At 37.4% G+C, this 25,165-nt stretch overlaps 1 protein-coding gene across 12 annotated transcripts in view; it reads right to left on the bottom strand.

The window, feature by feature from the left end:
* Positions 1-25,165, bottom strand: part of PIK3C2G (phosphatidylinositol-4-phosphate 3-kinase catalytic subunit type 2 gamma) — a 280,521-nt gene that overhangs the window by 165,890 nt on the left and 89,466 nt on the right. For all 12 annotated transcript variants that reach the window (XR_006932295.1, XR_006932296.1, XM_040655738.2 and 9 more), the window contains 5 exons: positions 24,386-24,468; positions 20,706-20,863; positions 17,854-17,965; positions 10,070-10,172; positions 4,099-4,169 (listed from right to left, as the gene is read on the bottom strand). Coding sequence is in view for 10 of the 12 variants with exons in the window: in XM_040655738.2 (XP_040511672.1) it covers positions 4,099-4,169; positions 10,070-10,172; positions 17,854-17,965; positions 20,706-20,863; positions 24,386-24,468 (527 nt within the window). In the remaining 2 variants the exon portion in view is untranslated. The remainder of the gene's footprint in view (positions 1-4,098; positions 4,170-10,069; positions 10,173-17,853; positions 17,966-20,705; positions 20,864-24,385; positions 24,469-25,165) is intronic.

Below are 25,165 nucleotides of genomic sequence, written 5' to 3'. Positions count from 1 at the left end.
CAACGGTACGAGTGTAGTAGTTTAAGTACATGCATGTTTTCACAGAAATGTAGAAACTTTGATTTATTTTCTTTCTTCATCATTTATTTGTATTGAGGTGCCACTATCTCCCTGACATTTTCACTCCTCTTTTAATTCCAACTGTTCTTATGTATGAGGATTTTCTCTCTCATCATAACACTTAGAGGGAATTTCCCACCCTATGCAGACCGGTGTCTGAAAGTCATGAAAATATTTTGATTACTTCAGAGCAAACAGATTATAGCTTCTAGAGGAATTGTGTATGTCCTTATTCATCTAAGTTGGTCAAACTGAGCTTTGAGAGATTAGACTTGCAACTATGGCCCAAAGTATAGGTTGCATGGTATGTTGTTCAAGTTTCATCATATACTGTATTGCAAGAGGAGGAAAGATAAGGAAATTCTACTGAAATCATCACACAGAGTACAAAAATTTCAGGTAGGCCTCCTTTGCACTAATACCAGAGTGCATTTCCCTGTATATGCCTGCTGTTCACTTCCTCCTATAGATGGTTTTGCCTTTGCAGCTTTTTATTTGCAATCTGCACTAGTCTTATCTAGCCAGGCAGTTTGTGCATTGAGAAGCTGCCTGGCAATTCCTCCTGTAATCCTGTTAAATCATATCTAATACAAGTTGTTGCTTTGCTTTGACCAAGTCTCCAGGCATAATATCATTTTTATAACATTATCCAGCTTGGAAGTAGTTCTGGACATATAAACTTGCCCTATAGTCTTAATGCACACATTTAAGCATGTTTATTAGCGCGCTTGTCCTTCTAATTAAAAAAAAAAAGTACCTTATTTTCCATTAGTCTATTCTACTCTAGATAATTTTCTACATAAAGCAGCCATAATTTTACACAACAAATAATAATAATAAAAAAAAACCAACAACATGCAACAGTGACCAAAACACCTCTACTGATACTATCTTGATCCTCCTAGATAACTAATCACACTCATGTTTTTATAAGTAATACCACATACTTAAACATCTTTGATAGCTGTGCATTAATGTGGCAATGCTAAACAATCAATAAACATTCATTATTTCTTTGACACTAAGAAAATTTTGGATCTTTTAGCAAGATAAAATATTACAATAGTTTGAAAAAGAAAAGGCGAAAAAAAAAAAGGTAGAATAACCTCTGAAAGACAGTCTTGGATTCTGTCTGGTCTATATGTGAGGCATAAGACAGTTGTATATAGCATATACTTACAGAATTCATTTTTGAGTTTCTTGGCAGCAGCACCTACTGTGAAATGGCACCAGATTTCCTATCTAAAAGGCAATTTGTAACCATTCTGGCTAACTGAGCTTTGCCTAAATGCATGCATCAGACTAACCATCATGTTATAGTTACTGGCACCTGAATGTTATTGTTTACAGGCCAAATTCAGCTTTGGACCAGTGAGCTGCAGTTCGGTTAATGCACTCACAATTTACATTGTGTTAGATTTTAAAGCTATGAAAATCAGTGAGTTAAGTCATGTTGGTGCTGCTGGTTTTACACGTTCACATTTACCTGTGAGAGCAAATCTGGTAATTTTGAAAGTATGGTTTCAGTTTGTTCTTTTTACATTGCCTCTAAGCAGTTCAAACAGTTTTTCTTCTCTGCCAAGCCCTGCACCTGGGGAGGAACAGCTCCATGCACCAGTATATGCTGGAAGCTGACTGATCGGAAAGCAGCTTTGCAGAAAAAGACCTAGAAGGTTCTCATGGACAGCATGCTGAACACGAGCCAGCAATGTACCCTTGTGGCAAAAAGAGGCTAAATATGTCTTGGGCTGCATTAGGAAAAGTATTGCCAGTATGGTCTTGCGGAAGGTGATCCTTCCCCTCTGCTCAGCACTGCTAAGTTGCGTGTCCAGTTCTGCACGCTCCAGTAAGAGAGAGGTAGACATACTGGACAGATTTCAATAGAGGACCTCAAAGATGTTCAAGAGACTGGAACTTCTCTCATGTGAAAAAAGACTGAGAGAGCTGGGACTGTTTAACCTAGAGCACAGAAGGATGAGAGAAGATTTAATCAATAAATTCATTGGGAAGTTGCAAAGAAGACAGAGCTAGGCTCTTTCCAGCACTGTCCAGTGAGAGGACAAAAAGCAAAGGGCACAAACTGCAACAGAAGATGTACCATCTAAACACAAAGAGACGCTGTGAAGGTGAAGGGGCACTGACACAGATTATCTGTGAAGGCTGTGAAGTCTCCATCCTTGAAGATATGTCTGAACTGGGTCCAGACATCACTTGATTAGAATCAATACAAAGAAGTGCCTACTCTTGCCTGTACTTTAACTTCCTGTTCCCTTATTCTTATATTGGAAGGTACAGTAAATGATCCTTTCCTATGCATATTCTCTGTGCTCCTCAATTTCATTTATTTCACATCTATACAATACCCCTCTTTTTTTTTTTTATATTTATCAGTGCGAAGAACACTGTATCTTATTTGTTTCTTTACATTAAAGGCACTTCATACCTCCAAGTATCTTTGCTGGCCTCTTCCCCACTTTTTCAATTTCTATCACAACACATTTAAAATAGAAGAATAAGAACTGCCAACAGTATTCAAGATAAATCGATACTGTGGCATAATATTGTTCTTTTTGTTGTTGTTGTTGCTTGTTTGGTTTTTGTTTTGTTTTGTTTTAATTCTTTTAATAATAATTCCCATCATTTGTTTTATCATATTTACAACTGCTGTGCACCAAGCTGACATTCAGAAATATTAATTATAACACCAAGAACTCATTCCTAGTGGTAAAATTCAGCTAAAAGCCCATGACTTCTCATCTGAATTTAAGTCTGTTTTCTTCCCATCTACATTTATCATCTCAAAATTTCACCTGCCATTTTATCACACACACAACTCAGTATTCTAAAATCCTTCTACAAATCACCACGGGCAACTTCTGTGCACATTATGGTCACTTAGCTATTAACTCTTTTTTTTCCTCATATAAATTAGAAATGCAGTTGACAGTACTGGGTCTGACTGCAGAGCTTTCTGGATCATCACTGTTGGAAAATATATTTTCTCAACCATCAACAATCCATGGGACAAGCAGAAAAGAAATCTAACACAGCTCATGCTTCTACTTTTTCAATATTTACTGAACTTGTGGTTGAAGAGATTATTTTTTGTCCATGCTATCAGTTATTCATTGCTCTACTGCATCAGAGGAAATCTTGTGAAGCACAGTTGTTTTGCAGCTCAATATCTTTTATTACATACCCTTTCTGAAGATGTTCTTTGCAATGAAAAAGGTAACATAATTTACATGACAAGAAATAAAACAGTGAATAAGCAGTGCATACATAGACTGTATAATTAGTTTGATCTCCATATAGCAATGGACCAGAATGGAAATTTGAGCCATGCTTATAGGAAACCAGATGAGTATTCAGTAAGTACCAAACATTCTCCTTGGACAACCCACAGCTGGGTTTCTCCTTCATCTGCTAAATGACAGTTGTGGCATCTAGCTTCCTTGGTGAAGTATTTTATGACACACTGATGAAAAACATTACAAAAAGCATTAAACAGCACTTCTTTCTAAGTGTTTGAAGCAGAATATAATGAAAACTGAATGAGGAATCTATCTCACTTAGTGCTTATCCGTGGCAGGTTAGATTTAGAGTCAGATGCACTTTGAGTACAAAGTTAAAAATTTGTTATAGCTAGCATGAACAAAAGAAATACAATAAAATATCACTGAACAGTGAAACCACAAGGATAATGAAAAGAAATTTATTATTTTTACAGTGTTTACTCTTAAAATCTTGTCAATGCCATGCAAGTTTGAGAAACCTGAAAACTCCACTGAAACCCTCAACAACATGAAAGGGGAAGAATGGGGAAAAATTTTTTTTAGATCTATTTACAATCATTGACTTTTCTTAAGGAATCAGTAATGTCTGAAAAGAAAATTCTGAAAACACAGGATCAACTTGTTTTCTATTTGGCATCATCCTCTGCTCAGCAAGTCTTGAATTTGCCCTCTGGGGTCAGGAGGCTCACTACCAATACAAATAATTATAAACAGAAATAATATTAAATGTCATTGTTCTTACCGAGTCAGTCTCCAAGCACAAGTATATTCTAACAGCTCATTCACACTGAACCGTCCTTGGTCATCCTCGTGCTGTGACAGAGAAGCATATAATGAGATACAGAATTACAACAGGATAAATGTACATTGCACAGATTTTCTTAGTATTTTCCAAACTCAACAAACTCTTTTAGGAATTCCTTCCTTTTAAGATGTGTTGGTCTTTCAGGAGATTTAATGTGGTAGCGCTGTCATATTGCACTGGCTAATACTATGTAGCAGACCAAGCCATATTGCCACACTAGTTCCTTCTATCTACATATAAATTAAGACTGCAGTCAGGCCTCAATAAACCTTGCCTCTGCACTCCTCTTACAGATAGCAGAAATTTTGCAACCATGTTATATACAAGTAATGAAGCAGAAATTAGTTTACATCGACTACCTCTCTGCCGCTTTTTTTTTCTTTTCTTTTTTTTTTCTGATAGAACAGAATGGAGACCATCTGTTCCATCCTTTGCAACCTCTCTGAAGAGACTTCTCTCACTGAAGGGACACAGAGATGATTGCAGGACTAAAGCAACCCGAGAGAAGAGAGGCTGAGCTGGGACTCTGTTCAGTCTGGAGAAGAGAAAGCTCAGAAGGGACCTTATCAATGTGTACAAATATCTGATGGAAGGAAATAAAGGCAAGGGAGCCAGATTCTTCTCAGTAGTGCTTGCTGGCAGAACAAGAGAAACAGGACACAAATTAAAACACATGAAATGCCATCTTAACACAGGTAAAAGAATACCGCAAGAGTGGTCAGGGTCTGGAAGAGGTTGCCCTTAGAGGTTATGGAGTAGGTTGGAATATCTGCTGACATATTCAGAACCAGACCAGGTACAGTTCACAGGTGTTAGCTGGGACTTCTGCTTGAGCAAGGGGATTGGACTACATCATCCCAAGAGACCCCTTCCAGCCTAAACAATTCTCTGAATTTGCATTAATGCGTTCTGCTCAACAAACCTGTTTCTCTTCAGATATAGCCTCTTCTCCAGCCCCACACATTTGTTTCCTTTGATGCCTATGGAAGGAGCTCAGCCCATGCCAGGCATATACTACCAGTTTATTAGGTCACCACCATGTCCTGAAAAATCTGCCCTAATTCTGACTCATGATCAAATCCAGATCTTTATAACCCACAAGGCAAAGTGACAAGTATGACCACAGATTACAAAGGGAATGATAGTTATGAATAGGTATAATCTTTAGAAGGGGTGAGGGAGAGAAGAATTAAATAAGAAAACAGAAGCAGGAGAGTAGAACATATACTATTAAGCTCCTATTAAGAGCTTAATGTGAATTAATTCACACTAATTCTGCTTTATATTGCCAGGCAGATGTTTAGTAAAAGTACCAAGGCTGAAGGTACAGATCAAGCCTGAGAAACAGCAAACTTCATCCTTGCTCTTGTACAGTAGGAAGGCTAAAAGACGGAGGGTTGAACTTGGAAATACGACATACAGTGAAGAAGTGAGCCCTGAAGCTTAGAGAGAAATTAATATATGACTGATATGAGCCCAGAAGCTTTAGAGGATCTGATGGTCTACCGTAAAAGATGAATAATGTGAATTATTTAGTACCTAAGTACCTAATATATGGAAGGGCTGTCAAGATATGAATATGCTTTTGTGACATGAAACTACAACATTACTGGAGATTTCTATAAAGTAACATATTCCAAAGATCAAAATCCTGAGGGATTCTACAGATCACAGGTCAAATTCTCTAAGAGTAAACGCAGATTAAAACAGTAGCTGCACATACACATAACAATCTAAGATGGAACAAAAAACTCTACTGCACCTAAAATGTCCCAGTGTGTACATCTTTAAAAAGGCCCATGTTATTTCCCCATATTTTTATATCTGAGGGAGAAAAAATCATTTTTCATAAACTGCCTCTAAAGCAGTGATTTTCAAATACATTTTACAACTATTAAAGATGCAAGCTCCAGAGAACAGCAGCAACAAAATTGAATTTGTGAGCTCAGTGTAGACCACCTCGGGTCCCTCAGTTTGCTGTGGCTAGAGCGGGTCTCAGTACAACCAAAAAAATCTATGAGGCTGGGTCCAGAGCAAAAATAAATACTGTGGCTTTTGTCTGGACCTGACAGACCTGCTGGTGCCCCTGCCTGCAAGCAGAATCTCTCCTTCCCATTGCAAGCACTCTCTCACAGGCATGCCCTGGAGCCGGAGGAAAAATTTGGGTCTATGACTTATGCCAGCTCAAGAGCTGGTCATGCTCTTCTCTATTATTAGTAACCTGAAGTATCTGTATGGCCTGAAGCTTTCACAGCCATGTCAGATATCATAAAGGAGTGATCAATAATTCACTTGAACATATCTTAAAATGTCACCCTTCCTGGTTAAACCCTATTGTATGTTATTAATTACAGCTCCACAAATCCTTTGTGACAGTACATTTTTTCTAATGGCCAGAACACTGCTAATTTGTCTTCCAAGTTTGTTGCTTGTCTGAAATAATTCTCAACAGACTATTTTTGTTTGTTTGTTCATAATCATTCCATGTGGTAATTGTAAGTCTTTGTGAAACGTGAAATGTCAGGATCTGCTCTGTCTCTGCTCCTGGCCTCCACAATGCACTGCTGTATTTTAAACCTCATTTTTAGACCTGTCAAACTGCAACAGAGATGAAGGAGGCTTTGAGCTCGCTAATAGGACATGGAGATTTTTGCAGTAGCACAATATCAGTGGATACTGAAACACAAGAAAATGGTTTCACTCTAATTAAGGTACTACACTGTCCCTCTAAAATTAGATAAACACGTAAATAAAGGGGGAAAAAACCTTATTATGGACCACTGACTTCACTTTCCTCAGAGTGTTCATAAAGCTCATTACTCTTGGTAAAACATCAACACCAGTAACACTGATAAATGTATATTAAAAAATGTGGAAAAAAAAATCTGCAAGGTGCAGAATTTCACACTCCTGTCAAGAGGATCCGGACAGAGGGACTAGAGGGAATGGCTTCAAGCTGCGCCAGGGAAGGTTCAGGATGGATGTTAGGAAATACTACTTCTCTGAAAGGGTGGTCAGGCACTGGAATGGGCTGCCCAGAGAGGTGGTGGAGTCACTGAGCCTGGTGGTGTTCAAAGAGCATTTGGATGTTGTGCTGAGGGACATGGTTTAGCGAGAACCATTGGTGATGGGTGAATGGTTGGACTGGATGATCCTGTGGGTCTTTTCCAACCTTAGCGATTCTATGATTCTATGATTCTACGAGATGCTCTTTGTCTCACTACATGGAATAAAACTGAGCTTCAATATATTTCTATAATACAAAGATAACCTTATGCTTTCCATATAAGTTCTGTTTGGAATTGTGTATGAATCTGGCATTTTGGTGTCTTAAATGAGTTTTGTTTAAGAGCATTAAAGCTGTAAATCTTATGACTGAAAAGCAAACAAACAAATTCAAATTAAAGGTCATGCACTAGCTTAGAAGTCTGTGATTCCAAGTAAAGCTTCAGGCCAAATTTCTTGCTTGCAACTGCTCAGTTCAAAACAATTTCCTCTTTATGAATATATCATAACACAGAAAGTTAGCTTCCCACAGAATGAAAAGAAGCAAATATTCACCTTAACAAGTGAATTTTTTCAGCCGAATTCACAAAAGAATTGCAAATAGTTACTGGCCAAAGATTGTAAAGACTCAATTAAAAAAAAAAATAATAATAATAATTGCACATTCCTTACAGGCATCCAATTATATTGGCTTTTAAGAATAACAGTGAAATAATTATTTGCATATACAGATAGAAATTTTAAACTCTGCATCCAGATTTTCACAATGTAAAGTATGCCTGAATAAGTATTGCAGTGGTGTTTGGTGTGCAGTTCTGACTCCCTAGCACACAAGTTAAGATTTTAATCCTCAGAAGAGAACCCTGTACATATGTATCATCAGGTTCCAAAGCAAATAATTTTGAGAATCTATACTAACAGCAGATCCATACATAGCAAACAAGACATTTGTTTTCTGAATGTTTTATTTTTTTTTTTTTTCATTTGAATACAGAGCATCTTGTAGAGAATCAATCACTGGTTTGTTAGTCTGAAAAAGAGTTTGCTGGCAAGTTGTTTGCAGCCTCCTCCTTTGAGTGCATTTATGTTAAAAAATACCTTCAGCACATCCTGTATGCATGTAAGTAGCAAAATGTCTTTGTATCAAACTTCTAATTCATATCACTTTTTTCTCACACAGAAAATACTGGAGACTAGCAGCTACTCAGCAGAAGGGTCCATAATGCCTTATTCCATTTCTAGGAGATGCTGACCTAAAAGAGGTAAATAATCTTTCTGCCACTACCTAGACTTAGATGTGTCTGTAGTTATACTCAATCACCATCACCCCATTCTTCTCAAGTCCAGATTTGTTTGGCAGCATGATATGGAAAAAGGAATTTTTTCCACCTCTTAGTACAGGATGTATTGTCACAAATCTAACACCAAGAAAGGACCATACCCACTGTTTACGTTCACTACCTGGTTAATGTAAACAATAGAAATTATAGTGATTCCTGCCTCGATTTCAACTACAGTTAAATGGCAACAAGGTATTACAGACACCTTCCCAAGAAAAAATCTCATTCCAAAGGTAACTAGATGTGTTATTTTTACTGTTGTAATATGAGGATAAGCTGAAAAGGATTCACAAGATGGACACCACCTCACTCCCTTCCAAAGGCATATGTAAACATGAACTAACTTACTCTAGGTTGAGAACAAGAAGTTGGTAATCCATTGATCTGAATCATTTTTGAAGAAGTGACCTGGTGATGAAAGCTCCTGTATTTTCTAATATTACTTTCTTTTGGGCAATGCTCTACCAAGAAGAATCAATGGTCTTTCAAAATAAACAAATAATTAAATGAATAATATTGACAGTGAATAGTGCCAACAATTTAAGCCACAACTTTACAGATTAGCAACAGGTTATTCTGTGATTATTTATAGAATAGTAGAAGTGTTAACTAGAAAAATATATATATATTTGGCCTCAAAATAGTTCTTTCTTAATGTTTCACCTAACATATATTGAACTTGATGTATACCTAGGTGACATTTACCAAGTTAAAAGGAAGTCCCTTTTCTTTTTGGTCAGGTATGCATCACCTAATTCATATTTTTACAGATCCAGGATGATAGCACACCTATCCAAAGCAGGTAATTGAAACCATCTGTGAAGAGTGTCTATACTGTCAGTGAGAACTGTCCAGAACATCAAAGTTTCTGCTGTACTGCAAACCTTGCATTAGAGGTAATTCAAGGCAGTCCACTGGGAATAAAACTCACATTTATTAGCATAAATCAGTGTCATTAAAGTTCAGCAATCTGTTTCAAAGGCTACTTCATCTCAAATAACCTGAATACGAATCTCTCTGAATTTCAACTGATACAATGATGTTTTCTCTAAGGGCATATGCATGTGTACAAACACACACACACTCTACGGCACCCTCACGCATGCACAAACACAGATTGCGATTCCAGCTTTCATCAGCCTACTTTGGTTTTCAGTGATAGTGACCAGAATCCATATCCAACTCATTTTACACAAATACTTTGAGTGTTTTTTCCCTTGTTATATTTCAAAACATAGAAAGACCAATACAAAATAATGTGTTCTTAACAAACTGAAATCATTAGCATCATTAAAGTCTAATGAAAATGATTTTTCCTAAAAAGATTGCCTTTAATCTTTTTCAGCTGTGCGTTCTCTACAGTGACACATTAGAGGTAAACACAGGAGCAAAGCTGAGAGATTTCCCTGTATGTTTCAACCAGAGTTCGGCAATAAAATATGTATAAGCAGGAAAGCAAATAATCACTTTAATTATTACTGCAGGTTGTTACATAAAAGGATTGGTGGGACTTTATTCCTTTAGGCATGCTGAAAGAAAGAGGATGAAAAAAGCAGACTTACCACTCGAGCCAAACTTTGCTTCAAATTTGTAGTGCTGTGTAGATGAAGATGAATGTCAGTGGTTGCCTTGCGAAGACTCTCGTGGTTGCCCAAACTATGATTGCTACAGGTTGGGGAGAAAAACAGATGGTTATCTCTGCATATCATTTCTATTATTTTCCTATCTCTCATTCTCCTAAAAGAACAGGTGAAATACATTCTCAGTGCAAAGCAGATTGAATGACACAAAATCAGTGTCTTGCGTCTACATCTGTGCAGACTGATGGAGTTTGGTTCTGGCTTATTCTCTTGTGAAACAGTGTATGAATAATTCCTTGGTTCTTCAATCATTAATTTCTACAAAAAACCAACCAATCAACCAACCAACCAAACAAAAAAACCCCAATGAAATAGAAAGAATATTCTAAACAAACTGCATTGTACTTCCAAACTTTAAGACTATTAATGTATTGTTCAATCTCAAATTAGTGCAACTGTACAAAGTATCTTGGTTATACAGGCACCACTGTAGAATAATGACTGAATGACTTGCAGTGTTTGAAACCCAAGCTGAAAATCAAATATTAACTATAGGCTTAGAAATCATGTACATTAAGATAGGTGGCCCTTGACTCTCAAAGAAATCTAAGTTCTAGCCCTTTGCAGCTCACATAAAGACAGTAAAAGAAGCTGCAAGTCAATTTTCTGTCTCTTCAAATCATATACCAGCTAAAGTCAGACACAGACATCTACTCACTCAGACGGAGTGGTTGTGGAGTGGATCCTACAAAGTACTCTGCTGGCCAGGCACACTTTAATTGGTAGGTAAGTTCTTTTGTCTTATTTGCCTCTTCAGAGCAGCTTCTAGTCCACTTAAAAACTTAGAAGAAGTTGCCAAGATAATACAGCTCTCATTTATCACTATCAAAATTACTTGGAACAAAAATAATTCTAGGATCTCCCTTCCTTTTCTTGTTTTAATCAGATGGAATAATGCAAAAATTAATTTCAGAGTTAAGGGAACAATATTTTTACATTAAAAAAAAATCCTTTAGGATTAGTGGCTGGGAAAAGTGACACTGATTTTTGCAAAGGCAAATTCATCGCCAAAACAAGCTAATATGCATCATCAGTTACAACTTGAGTGTGTGTTCAATTAGTTTCATGCTGCTGACAAGAGTGTCAAAAGGAATATTCTGTATTTATACAGATTTACAGAATGGCAAGTTGTTTCAGAACTCCCTGGGCCGTGAAGGAAAAAAAGGTGGTTGCTTTCTATTATTTTTAAGTATCATGGAATACTCAGAATTCAGATGTAGAAGGTGTTTTTTTTCTACTATAAAGGACTTCTGATAGAATGTCTAAATAAAATCAGCTTAATTTACTTCCAAAAAAACAGCTCTGGCTCTATGAATAGATCACAGAAAGAATGACAGGGGAGAGACAACACCAGAAGTCTCCAGCACAAATGAATGGTTAAACATAAATAAATGTGCTGTGCATAATTGCCACTCTGTACAATTACAAGAAATTAATGTATCTTGTAAATGTTGGCTCGTGGCCAACCTGTTCTCCTCCAGGACATCCAGCTACTTCTCTGCAGAGCTCCTTTCCAGCATGTCAGCCTCTAACCTGTATTGATGCATGAGGTTATTCCTGCCCAGGTGCAAGAGCCTACACTTGCTCCTGTAATAGGTTCGTCCACCCCCAACTCTCCAGACTTGCTGAATGGCAGTACAGCCTTCTGGTGTGTCAGCCACTCCTCCCAGCTTTGTGTCATCAGCAAACCTGCTAAGGGTGCAATCTATTTATTTTTCCAGGTCATTGATAAAGATCTTAAACAAGACTAATCCAGCATCAACCCCTGGAGAACACTGTCAATTACAGGCCTCCAACTTAGACTCTGTACTATTGATTATAATCCTCCGAGCTGTGCCAGTCAGACAGTTCTCAATCCACCTCGCTGTTCACCCATCTATCCCACATTTCCAAAGATTACCTATGAGAATATTATGGGGGACAGAGTCAAATGCCTTGCTGAAGTCAAGGTACACAACATCCACTGCTGTCCCTGCATCTACCCAGTCAGTGATGACATCAAAGAAGGCTACTAGACCTGCCAAGCACAATTTCCCCTTGGTGAGCCCATGTTGATGACTACGGATAACCCTGTTCTCTTCCATTTGTTTGGAGATGACATGCAGAATAAGTTGTTCCACCACCTTCCCAGAGACGGAGGTGAGGCTGACTGGCCTGTATTTTCCTCCTTCTTGACCTTGTTAAAGACTGGAGTGACACTGGCTTTCCTCCAGTCTTCAGGCACCTCTCCCATTCTCCAACACCTTTCAAAGATGATAGAGTGCAGTTTGGCAATCACTTCTGCCAGCTCCCTCAGCACTTGTGGGTGCATACCTTTGGGGCTCATGGATCTGTATGCATCAAGTTTGCCTAGACAGTCTCTAACCAGATCCTCCTCCACCAAGGAAGACTCTTTCCTCAGACTTTCTCTCTTACCTCCAGAGCCTGGAATTCCCAGGGAGCAGTCTTAGCAGTAAAGACTGGAGCAAAGTGTTCAGTAACTTCTTAGTGTCCTTTGTTACCAAGGCACTCACTTCTTTCAGCAGCAGACCCACATTTTCCCTAGTCTTCCCTTTGCTGTTGACATACTTTTCTTGATGTCCTTGACCTCTCTCATCAGATTTAATTACAAGTGGGCCTCAGCCCTTCTTGTCACATCACTGCAGGCCCCGACAACATTCCTACTTCATCCATGTGAATCTCCTGCCACTTCTGCCTGATTTTTTACTCTTAGTGATACACCAATCTTGAGCTTGGAAGAAGTGGTGCTTGAATGACAACCAATTCTCTTGGGTCCCCTTCTCTTCCAATGCTCTAACCCATGGAATATGTCCAATTAGGTCCTTGAAGAGGTCAAAGCTGGCTCTCCTGAAGTCCAGGGCTGAAATCATCTACTTATCACCTTGTTTCTTCCATGTAAGATCCTGAACTCCACTATCTTGTGGTTGCTGCATCCAAGGCTGCCCCCAGCCTTCACAGTCCCAACTATTCCTTCCTTTTACCCCAACGTTATTTCTGCTCTTTCCATTGTGCCCTGCCTTCTGCCTCAGGACAGGTATAGCAACAAGAAGATTATAAACAAATGTGCTTGTGTGTCCTCACTTTTTCCCTGACTCGTCCAGCATGTTGATTCCTCTTGTAATGCCAACTTTAAGCCAAGCCAATGCTAAAAACTGGAATAGCTATACACTAACAGAACATTCCTCTTTGATTATAATTTTGTACCACAGACATACAAAAACTTTGATCAGTGTTGTTATTCCACTTCATAATGCTTGCAGGCAAAATAACTACACCAAAGTTTAATTTTGCAGTTATAACTACACTTTCACTTTCAGTGGTTTGTGTTAGCTCTGCTGTGTCAGGCAGATACTGTACATCAACAAATCCTTTACTGACACAGCAATGCTGCCTGAAACACTGTAGTCAGAGGTACTGGCCTTACAGTTGATTTTATGACTGGATTTTATTTGCACAAATGGAAACAGAAATTTTTCATAGGTATTGTGACACAGCAGACTAGACAAAATGAATTTATCTCTGTAAAATAAAATGGAAACTAGATAAATAGTGAGCTACTACCAAAAGCAGAGATGCAGTTTTGCCATGGATTGACAGACTATCTTCTAGCTACACCCTGGGCCTGGACTCTTGTGGATCTATTACTCTGTCTGTACTAAGAAGAAAAGCAATGTAGCCATTTTTTGAGGATAGTATCATTATAAGTAACCAGTCTGCAATGCTCTGAGCTCTGTAAAGAAAATACAAAACAACGCTATATTATTACAACTTTTTCCCCTATTTTTGCTGAAATATTTTGTAGCGAATACAGCTTTGATGAAAACTCCATGACAAAAGACAAAGTGAAAGTCAGACTTTCTCTTTAAGAGACAAGGAAATGAACAGGTCAAACTGACTTGCTCATGGTCCAACAGTATACCTAAAGCAGAGAAAGGGAAAATCCCTCGCCCTTTTAATTCTCTCATCACTAGATGATCTTGCCTCTCCTCATCAATGTTCTCTGATCTGCTACAAACTCCTAATCCTAATGCAGTTCCAACAGCATCAGACTTCTTTTTTTTAATACTCAGTTGAGCAGCATCTCTGAATAAGACACAATCCACAGTGACAAGAGAAAATGATATTTATTTTTTATAAAGAACATATTCATCCAAAAGGTGCTTGCTTGTAATGATCCCAATCTGCCTGAATATAACTACAGCCAACCTATAATTAATAGCTTAATCTTAACTTTGAGTGGAAACCAATTCTTATTTAGGTCTCAGTTCTCAGAGAATATAATTAGCAAGGCACAAAAAAAAATGTCATCAGTAAGGTCACAGGCAATCATGAGAGTATAAATGATAATCATTAGTTGTTCCTGTTTCAAACTCTGGTTCACTATGTTGGCGGAATTGCAAAGCAATAAGGTAACTGTGAATGTTACAGCATGGTAGAATGTAGATAGCATTAAAAATGCATAGGAAAAAAGATGTTTTAAAAATTCTGATACTTTCAAAAATAAAGTAAAAAGAGATATGTTTAGAAATAAAGCTTATAACCACTCCTGGATGACAGCTCATTGCTGGGTCTGCATTACAGCTCTTTACTAAGAACAGCCAGATCAATAAATGAGTCCAAAATTCTTATATACAGTCACATGCATTGTTCTATTAGGCACCTCAAGATGCCCTGAGCTTCTGGTCTGCAGCTCTAAAGGCAAAAATAGTATAAATGGAAGATTGATTCATTGCTGTCACATGGTAAGGTCTTTTCTGACTTGCTGCTGGCACTGAGTTATTTGACACTAGCTGCTTAATCACAATATAATTTACTTTTAACATCTTTCATAAAGAGCATCACAAAATCATTTTTAGTGGCATACATTCTAAAATTAAAGAGAGATGGGAAACTAAAAACAAGATTTAAAAGTAGATGTAGAGGATTTGGGACAAGAAATAACAAAGAGAAGATTTTCAGAAATAGCAAATAGCCCTCCAAGAAATGAAGATCAAGAACAGGACAAGTGTAAGGGAGTGGAGACCACAAACTCAGCTGGGAAACACAGAGACAGAAGGCAGAACTAAGCTATGGATGCAAATAGTGGTAAAAATTGATGAGAAAGATTTTTACTCCTCTTTTCTTTCAAGGACAGAGTTCTGCCTCCAGATGCGTTTACAGTGAACATGTGAAAGAAATAAGTGTGGGAAATCAGCCAGGGAAGCTATTAACATTCACCTTACAGTGACAAAGGAGCAGGGAGAAGGTGGTGATGGCTCCTGATAGCACTCTACAGATCCTGCAAGAAAACCTTGCATGAAAGAGAAGTGTAGGAAGAGAAAGAAAGCCTGTGGGTTGAGGCAAGGCTAGGATTACTGATGAGTAAATAAATAAAAAAAACTAGCAGAAACCAATGAGATTCCAAATCAGAGTTTCACATACTGCTCTATTAGTTATGGTCTTAACTGCAATCTATACACAAGTTTCTGACTTTTTAAAAAATTGACTATTTGAAATCCCTTGTGAATCAGACTGGATGTGCACTCAAGGCCGTCTCTATAGTAAGGGAATAACAGATCATAACATTTTGCAGTGCTAAGTGCAACTGTCACCAGCACATGAGTGTGATGAGTTCCCCATCCTACTGAAAGCTGAATGGATTCTGGAAGTAATCAAGTCTTTCAGGTGCTTCTGCAGGAGGCACGATGGGGTGCTCATTAATACAGATCCAATATAACAGCAAATAAAAGCTTCTGACAGATTACGCAATGTCATCTGGCTCACTAAATCGCTCTGGTCTAAGAACAATTCATCATGTCACCATTTTGGCTCCACTTCATTTTTTTCAAGATTACAATAAAGCAGGAGCAGCAAAGCATTAATTCCCTATGCTGTCTCATAATTTTGGGAAATTCTATTGGAATTCATCCCTAATGATTTCTACATACTCTGCTAGGGAAGAACTCTGCACAGGTACACCAAATCGCTCTGTTAGCAACACAGTGTGGAAAGCAATTTGCTCTAACAGCTAGCCCAGGCATAGGAAAAAAAATAACCCTGAGGCATCTCCACAGGCTGCTAAGCTACCCGAGGGATGATTTTGGTCTAGGGTTTCAAATTTCAGATACAGGACTCTGATGGGGAGGCAGAAGAAAGGAAGCTGAATATATAGCGCAGAGTAGAATTACAAGCTGCTGAGGCCAGAAGTGCAGCCCAGTCCTGCCTGCATGATAGCGAAGGAGCAAAGGAAAAAAAGATGAGAACATTATTGACCTTGTTTCACTGCTAATGAGACGTGCATAGATTCTGCAAGTGCAGGAATTTAAACAGTCCACTATTGATGAGTTCTGCCCAACACTGAAAATAAAACTATTTAGAACATACTGTACACTGTGCTGAAACACACTGAACTCGCTCTCAACACAAAGGCTCGTTATTTCCATTTTCTTTGGCAATTAATATGAAATGTGAAGAGACTCAGGGAAAACAAAACAAAACAACAACAACAAAACCCACACCAAAACCCAGCAGCCCAGGCCTTCTTATGTAATGAAGAGATCTACGTATGGCCTGATTTCCTGCTCAGTGGTCACAGCATTGCAGCATTTCAGGAGGTGCTCTGCTATTCCAGTTCCTGCTTTGCAGAGATTTGAGCAAGTAAAGAGTGGGCTCAGGAATGTTAATGTCTCCATCTTCAGTTGCAAACTATAACTGACCACAAACATCTGAACACTTGACCTGCTTACCTGTGTAAATGCAGAAGTGTATAAACTCGTATGTTGCACTGTGTGACATTTAATTGCTCTGACAAGTACATTACTTTTGTTACTCAAGCTGGCTTGCTCTGGGCTAGTTCAAGTAATCTTTATACCAAGAACAAGATTGCTTCTAAAATATTCCCTTTATATTGCAGAAATATACTATATTATCTAGCACTTCATGTCTCCAGCAGATGAGCTGTGATTCTTGCAGTACCAGCTTAACATGTTACCACACATAACTGCCAGCTTCTCCTCTTCTGCTAAAAGTCACTATCCCTGCAGCACAGCTGACAGCAAGAGCCTGCACTTTAGTTACTTAAAACACACAATCTGCTCACTTTTGTGATAGCTGTATTCACGCTGTCAGAGAGCAAGAAACAACTAGCTGAGTCCAGTAGTGTTTCCAGCCACCAAAAAAGTTTACTTGAATGATTATGAATCAAAGCACTTACTTCCTAACTTGTAGTCTACAAACACAAGGATCTGTTTGTACGTATACTTTTGTTCACTTTGCAGAAATGCTGTAGTCATTTGCCCCACTGGATATGGGAGAAATGTCCTGCTAAGCAGATGTGCTTAATGTTTGTCACCTTTTTGGTGATTTTCCCCCTTGAAGACATGCATGCCTCCTCATGCTTCTCTGAGACACCAGAAATAAGAAGCATCCTTGTATTACAGATGAGAAAAAACAAAAAGACAAAGGAGTGATACAAAATATTCAAGGCTTGACAAAGCTTCTGTAGGAGCCAGGATTTAAAACCTTGCACCAAACCATACAATTATCTCTGTAGAATATAATACAAGTACAATGTTATCCAGGAGTTGAAGCAACTATACATGTTCAGAACATAATACTCTTAACTTTCCCTATGCCTTTGTTTACATAGCACATAAGCAGAGTGTATTCCATGCATAGTTTATATTATGCAATACATAATCAATACAACCTCTTAATTAGATACTTACTTTTGTAAGAATTCATCAGAGCCACAAACACTTAGAAGACATTCTTCATGGACCGGGTATTGATTTGTGCAACGGAGGATCTCCACAATTAAGTCGTGAGTGATACATCCAGCTGTAAATAAAGATAGCAAGAAAAATTTATAGTAGCTTGCTAGAGAATTTCAGACTGCATTCTTAAGTAAATGAGAATTTCTTTCTTATTGGTTACTTCTCCTGGAGACTAGTTTCATCAAGAGGAATCAGAACAAGCCACATCTGATTTTATTTATTTTGCTTTAAATACTTCACATTTAAGAGAAACTATGTCAATTTATAGGAAACTGCCTGATTTCTGGGTAGCTGGAATGAAGTGCCAAGTGATTTCTCCCCCCCAAAAAAAAGGAAGTGGTGAATAGTTAATCTTTTAAATCTGTAAATACTGAGCCATTTTCCTAATGAGTATCTCAGTACATTTCCTGTGTATGAACATGGCCTGATGCAAAATCTGAGATTTTGTTGCAAGGAGGCTCCAGAGTTTTTCTTGTCATTGTATCTGCATTTTATTAGTCATAATCAAGAAGTAGAGTAATGTAGAAGCTACAAGAAGAACTGATCAAAAACTGCAAACAGTCTGGTAGTCAAATTTCAAGTATGCCTTATAGGTTTGCTCTTTATAGGCATGCAGTGCATACTCCACCAGCACTGATGCTTCAAACTGGAGATATCTCTCTTCAGCAGAAACCACTTTTGACTTTTCAGTGAAAAGTTTTTGTATTGAGGTGGTTTCACAATGCAAGATAAAGTCTGAACTATTTCCACAATGCCAAGGAAATCTCACTGTCTGCAGATGAAACTTAGAAAAGCCAAAGCAGATTTTCCTTTCTTTTTCATTTGTGGTATTTCCTTATCTCTTCAAAATAAGTGGCAGCAGGAGCTTTTAATATAAGCTTCAAGTGAATATGTAAGAAATAGAAAGTACTCACAGTTAAATAAATTCCACAAAAATTAAACGTGTAATTCACATTTGCATGTTGACTAATTTACACTGCTCCAGATTCAGTCATCTGTTGCAAACTGTCTAATCGATCACTTTCTATTGAGTTTAATGGTTTTATGAATCAACAAAGCAGCCTAGTCACACTGGCAAACCTGGCCCAGAGTTTTGACAGTATTATTTTAAAGCAAACCAAGAAATGCAGAATTGTTTCTGCAGGGAAGTTTAAGGGAACGTGATACTGAAAAATCCTCAGAGAACTGCAAACATCTTTAGAGAAGGTAGTTGCAAGTAAAAAAAAATTAAAAAAAAAAAAAAAGAAAAGAAACTGAAATAAAAGAGTTAATTACCATAGGTAAATTTTAAACAGAAGTGTCACAGATTCAAAAGTTCCCCTTTGGAAGTTTTCATTTTATTCACAGGACCAGTTTTCTTTTTGCCTAGATTACACTTGGATTGCACAATTTCTATCAGTTTTACTGGTATTAAGTAATCAGCTCTTTGAAAACTTGCTATTTTCATCAGTTCCTCATGGGTGCTTTGACATGTAAACTGCAAAGCTCTTTTTTGTTGAATTTACCCACACCAGAGAAAGGAGAAAGGTACAGAATCTTAAATTAAGATCATAAGATGCATATTGCTCAAATCACTCTGGGAAAAAAAAAAAAAAAAAAAAAAAAAACTAAAACTTGCAACCATCATTCATTTGTACTCCATGATCAATTTTTCCTGCCTTTCTTTGCCAGTTCTTTTAGGGCTGAACAATTCTTTCTGCTTTTTATATTAGATGGGGCACTGTACTCCAACCATTCTGTTCCGAATGGCCCAAGACCTTTAGCCTTACATATCATAATATTCACAAAATTTTGATTGAAGATGATTCAAAAATACTACTTTGCCAGACTTTCCATTAACTGTGGAGATGCCTCAAATACAAGTAACCAAGTTTGTATAAATAAATGTGGAAGTCTTTCCTAAGGCATTTATTAAAAAAAAATATGTGTTTTAATACATGTGGACCGACATTCTATAGAGCTTTGGATTTTCAGCTTTCAACCTGTCAAATTCAGCCTTTTATGGTCAAATAACCTTTACATACAAAAAACACTATCACTTAATGAAGCAGCATGGAAGGGATTTATTCTTCATTTCTTTCTTTTATCCATATGTGGATTAAGACGTAAGAATTACTAGAGATGGAATCGAAGCTTCTCCCGTTCACCATAGGTATAGGATGCACTGTGGCAGTGGCAGCTTCCTGTAAACACTAGTGCTCATGTTGAGAGGAATCTTCAGGCAGTCTAGTCCTGCCTAAAGGAGAGTGAATACTGAATTCAGAACATCTTGCTCTGCGTTTTGTCCTGTTAGATCTTAAAAAACTGCAAGGATGCAAACTCCATGACCTCCATGGGCAAACTGTTCCAATTTGCAATTATGCTCCTTTTTCTTACATCCAGCTGGAATTTCTCCAGTGTCATTTTATGAACATGTACTTGGGTGCAGAGGTGTCTTAACAATCAAAGACTCTTAAGTCTTCAATTTAGCAGTAGAGCTAACGATGTGAAAAGTTCCATGACTTAATGGGGACTACCTTTACATTTTAAATTAGCCACAAGTGTAAATTCCTTATGAATCAAAGCTTGAATGTTGGCCCCATTTTATACTGCCAGAATTGGTCCTGATTATGATTAAAGAAAGTAGGAATCTACATATTAGCAAAGTTTCACACGCTATGAGATTTTACTTTTATGGCAAATTCATTAAATGAATATACTCAGGACTGATGTAAGGCTTACTCTCTAAGTATCTTTCCAGATAACAAATTTATTTGGTTATCATCTCAATGGAACTGAAACATATACACACTTCAATCATTTACCATGTTGTGTAAGAAGCAGAGGAGATGGTGAAGAATCTGTCCAGATGCTGATTCTGAGTCTTATTTTACCCAGAATGTGGTCTGGGAACTTTGTTGCAACACTCCAGATCTTCCCAGTGTTTGTCTTCAAATCACAAGCAGGGTAGGTGTTTCTTATCCTGAAAAGAACATGATCAAATTGTGCTTTAATAGGGATACATCACAAAAAAGAAAAACAAAGATTCTACAAGATTCCAAGAATTACAGTATTTAGAAAAGTGACAGGAATTAAATTTTGTGTAGAGAGGAAAATGTTTATATTAATTAGTGAAATAACTATATATCACTTTACTTAATATGAAAACCTTCTGTAAAATCTTCATAGAACTTCACAAGACCACTACTGAGCCTAACCTCAGTGAATCCATAAGGAGTTTAAGCACAAACTTCAGTGTATGGTGAATTTTAGCACGGTAGAGATGAGGGTGCTCAAATACGTGCTTTAATATTAGAGTTTTAACATAAAGCTAACTGAGAGCATGTGCACAGACAGCTGTGAATAGGACAGCTGGTCAAAACGAATACAAGAACATGCTTTCTATGCAAAATCTTAAGAAGTCCCTCTTTTCCCTCTGCTCTAGGAGCCACTCTGAAATCCTCATTACTAAAACCCTGAGTATTTAGGTAAATGTCTTTAAAGTGCAGTAACTGGTAGAGTCTCTGAGTCCCTCTGATCTTATATACCGTTACCTATAAAATAAATTGCCCCTCCTCTTTTCAATTACCAAAGACTTGCAGAAGCTAATTTCTCGAGAGGTGCCACTTCCTAATGAACACTGGTCACAGGTATTACGGCTGTCAGCTGAGATTAAACTTGCTTTTTAAGCAAATACACTTTGCAGCTGCAGGTAAGGGTAAACACTGTACCAGCTGAAGCTTTACATTTCACTAATTGGCCTGACTATTTTAGTAGCTAAACTCAAACATCCTGTACTAAGCATCCCGTGTTCTTTTTTGTTTGTTAGCTCAAGCAGCATTTTGTAGTGCCTGAGCTGGCAGTGCTTTATATGCTCTCTCATTACAGTGTATTTTGAGCTATGATTCTCTCACAGAAATTTCTTCATTATTATGCCCTCTTGCCTTAGAGCTGCTGCGCAATTCTCAACAGTATGAACTCTTCTTTTATACCATGTATTTCTATAGAATAAGAAGGAAAGAAAAAAAAATAAAATAAAAAGGAAGAAGACAAAGCCTAGGCTTCCAAAATTAATAATCCAATGTAGCAGCCTATTTCTTATAATGAAAAGCCAGAGGCCATGATGTTTCAGTGGGGTAAGAGGAAATGAGGCTTGACAATACTTTCAGTATGTAAGATAGATTTATACTCATAGTAAAAAGTCATTATACTACAGAAGCTGCTTTGGTGACCTGTGTATGTGATGTCAGTCTATTTCTTTTCTGAGAAATGTACACATAAAGCTTTCCCCTAGCACCGAATTCACTCTTGTTACCTGTTTCTCTAGGAGGGCCAAGGACTGAATCAGAGAGAAAACTTTGCTACTTATTCTCCAGCATCAAACTAATGGGTTATGTAGACCTGCAGGGCATGCATCACCCTCTCAACTAGCTGGCAAGCATTTCAAAACAAAGTGAACCTCGTCTCTTTCCCTATCTGCACTTGGTCTATTTTTTAAGATAATACGGGATCAGAAATTTGTATTTTATGCCTTTTAGATAAAAATGCATTCAGTTCCAGAAAGTGTTTATGGCTATGTCTTGTCTTTAATTGATTAAGAGCTTCCTTTGGGCCTGAGCTGGAGGGCAAAACATGTTCATCCCAGAATTCCGAAATACTTGGTCTTCCAAAGCATAACTGAAGTGCTATAGAAGTACTGTGTGAAATCCCATGCCACTTTCTGCACTGTAGGAAATTGGTGTTTACAGAAACAACTAATAATTATATGGATTTGCTATTGCAAAACAGGAATATTTCTCTGTAGTGCAGAGCATATCTTTGAAGACAGAAGGAGCTGAAGAAACTCTGTATTTGGCACCACTGAACACTTGGCTTGTCAGCCTGGCATCTTCTGGAATCAAACAGACTTTAAAATGTATTCTAAAGACACTTATGGATGAACGTTCACTATGGCTATGTCCATAATTGTAAAAGAAACCCGATAAATGGATTTGGAAAACTCTTTTAAAGTTCGTATATGTACAATGAAATGTTTCAATTATAGACTACTGTCTGTACAAATATTACCTAAAGGAAAACACGATGGGTTTCTATCTGAGCTACGTGCTGGAGCTGAAAGTTCACACGACAGAGTTTGAATCACATATTTTGCTTCTGATGTATAGAATTGACAGCTATTGAGATTCTTTGGGGGAATGGAAGCATGCTCATTTGCTAAGACAGAAAATATTAGTTATTTGTGAACTGATGAATATTTTTGGTCTTTTCTTTGCTGTGACATTTTCTCCTGAGAATGCTTTTTCATGTGATAGAAAAAAGCAAAGATCATTCCTATTTTGCTATTAAAAGAGTACTTGCTAGTGGTGCATGTCAAACAAGGTGCTGCAGAACAGGAATGGCTTAATCCTATTAATGTTTTTTAACCTTAGAAATAAACTCATTTACTGAGGGAAAAAATAGAAAACTTCTATAGTCAGAGTACAAAGTTAAATGTAGAATGTTAGGACATAAAATCTAATGCCTAAGAGGAAAGGCTGTCAGGTGAACATTAGTCAGGAAAAGGGTTCAGACTGAGGAACTGTGGAAAAAAAAAAACCAAAACCTGAGATATATGTCAGCCCCACTATAGCAGGGAATTTGAAACTAGATGATCTTAAAGGACCCTTCCAAGCCAAACCATTCAATGATTCCATGTGATTGAATACATTTGGAGGCCAACCACCCACTCTATGAACCTAAAATATATTCGCTGTTTATGTCAGAGCATCATCAGATACAGTTTTTCTTTCTTTTAAGAGAAACAGGCTGGTTGACCTTAAATACAATCAACTAATTAAAATCTGATTTTTAAAAAAGCATTACATTTTACAGCTAATTTTCTGGGGAAAAAAAACACATGCATTTGTGCTAACAACTTGATGGTATTATCTGTGAATATCTACAAAGGAGAATGAAACTGCACAGATGGTCTAAAACCATGCATTTCTTAGTGCTGCTGGATTTAAAGAAATTCTTATTCTAATGCAGATTAAGTAAAAATAAATAAATATTAAAAAGTGTTCTATCCCATTAAGCCACACTATTAACTTGTAACTGTAAACAATAATTAAATGTATTTTTGTGGCTTGCTAAATTCAATGTTTCATCGAGATATTCTGTTGTCAGCCAGTTTGTCAACGGTTCCTCCAGTACCTCCTGCTTTGACCTGCACAGGCATTAATATTGTTCAAGTAAATGGCAGAAAATAAGTCTTATTTCACACGCTATAGACACTGAAGAGTTAAATGTACTTATCAGCGATAAAGATGACAGATAAGCAAAAAAAATATGCTTGGAATTAACATTATTTATTATTATTTTAATCTTTAAACCAAAATTAGGAGCATTTCTTCATTTAAATAGATATTGCAATTATGGCACTCTTCAAGAGTGCAGGGATAACCCATACAATTAATATAAACAAGTGAAATGTCACTGTTGACTGAGTAGTTTTTTTATTACTCACTTCTCCACTGTATTGCAAAAAGAAACTGCATTTTCGTTACTCCCTTGATTTGCCTTAATCAGCTGGATAGACCAACCTGTAACCTAAAAACACAGAAATGAAAAGAAGTGAAACAGATTTCAGTTATTTAGACAACATAAACAGAAGGAACATAAAGCTAAACTTGCACTGGTTCCATGAGAATGAAGGTTGGTATCTTATCATCCCTACTCTGACTCAGCAGAGCTCTAAATAAGCACAAATAACACCATTTTGAATGCACTCTTAATGTTCTCAGAGATAAAATGGAAGTCACAAGTCATCCACTGCCCAGGGTTTAATGACTTTTTTTACTTCTTGCAGAAAATAAATATTTCCAAAGCTTCAAAGAATCACCTACACAGATGAATACATGAAATAAATAAATAAATAAATAAATCTCAATTTACAATGAGGGAAAAAAATGCAGTTTACACTGAAGTGAATTTTAATTCCTATTTTCTCTTCTTTCTGCCCTTCAAAGATTGCTTCAAAATCCATAAACCTTTCAGGTAGCTCCCCAAGAAAGATAACAGGAATCCAGTGAATCCAGTCTGACGTGAAAAATCACCAGATACTTTCTCTGAAGTTTGCCTAAGCTGCTATTCTGGATCAAAGCACTCAAACCTCTGTTTGGAGTAGCACCCATCAGTTAGAATGCTACCTCCAGGAGTGGTGTAATATTATTACACCCGCAAGCTCATTTTACAATTGTAAATACAGACATATGGACTCAATGCTGAACAAAGACACCAAATTTTA

Source organism: Gallus gallus, chromosome 1, assembly GCF_016699485.2.
Source record: "Gallus gallus isolate bGalGal1 chromosome 1, bGalGal1.mat.broiler.GRCg7b, whole genome shotgun sequence".
Classification (NCBI taxonomy): Eukaryota; Metazoa; Chordata; class Aves; order Galliformes; family Phasianidae; genus Gallus; species Gallus gallus.
This window is presented reverse-complemented; position numbering and strand designations above follow the sequence as displayed.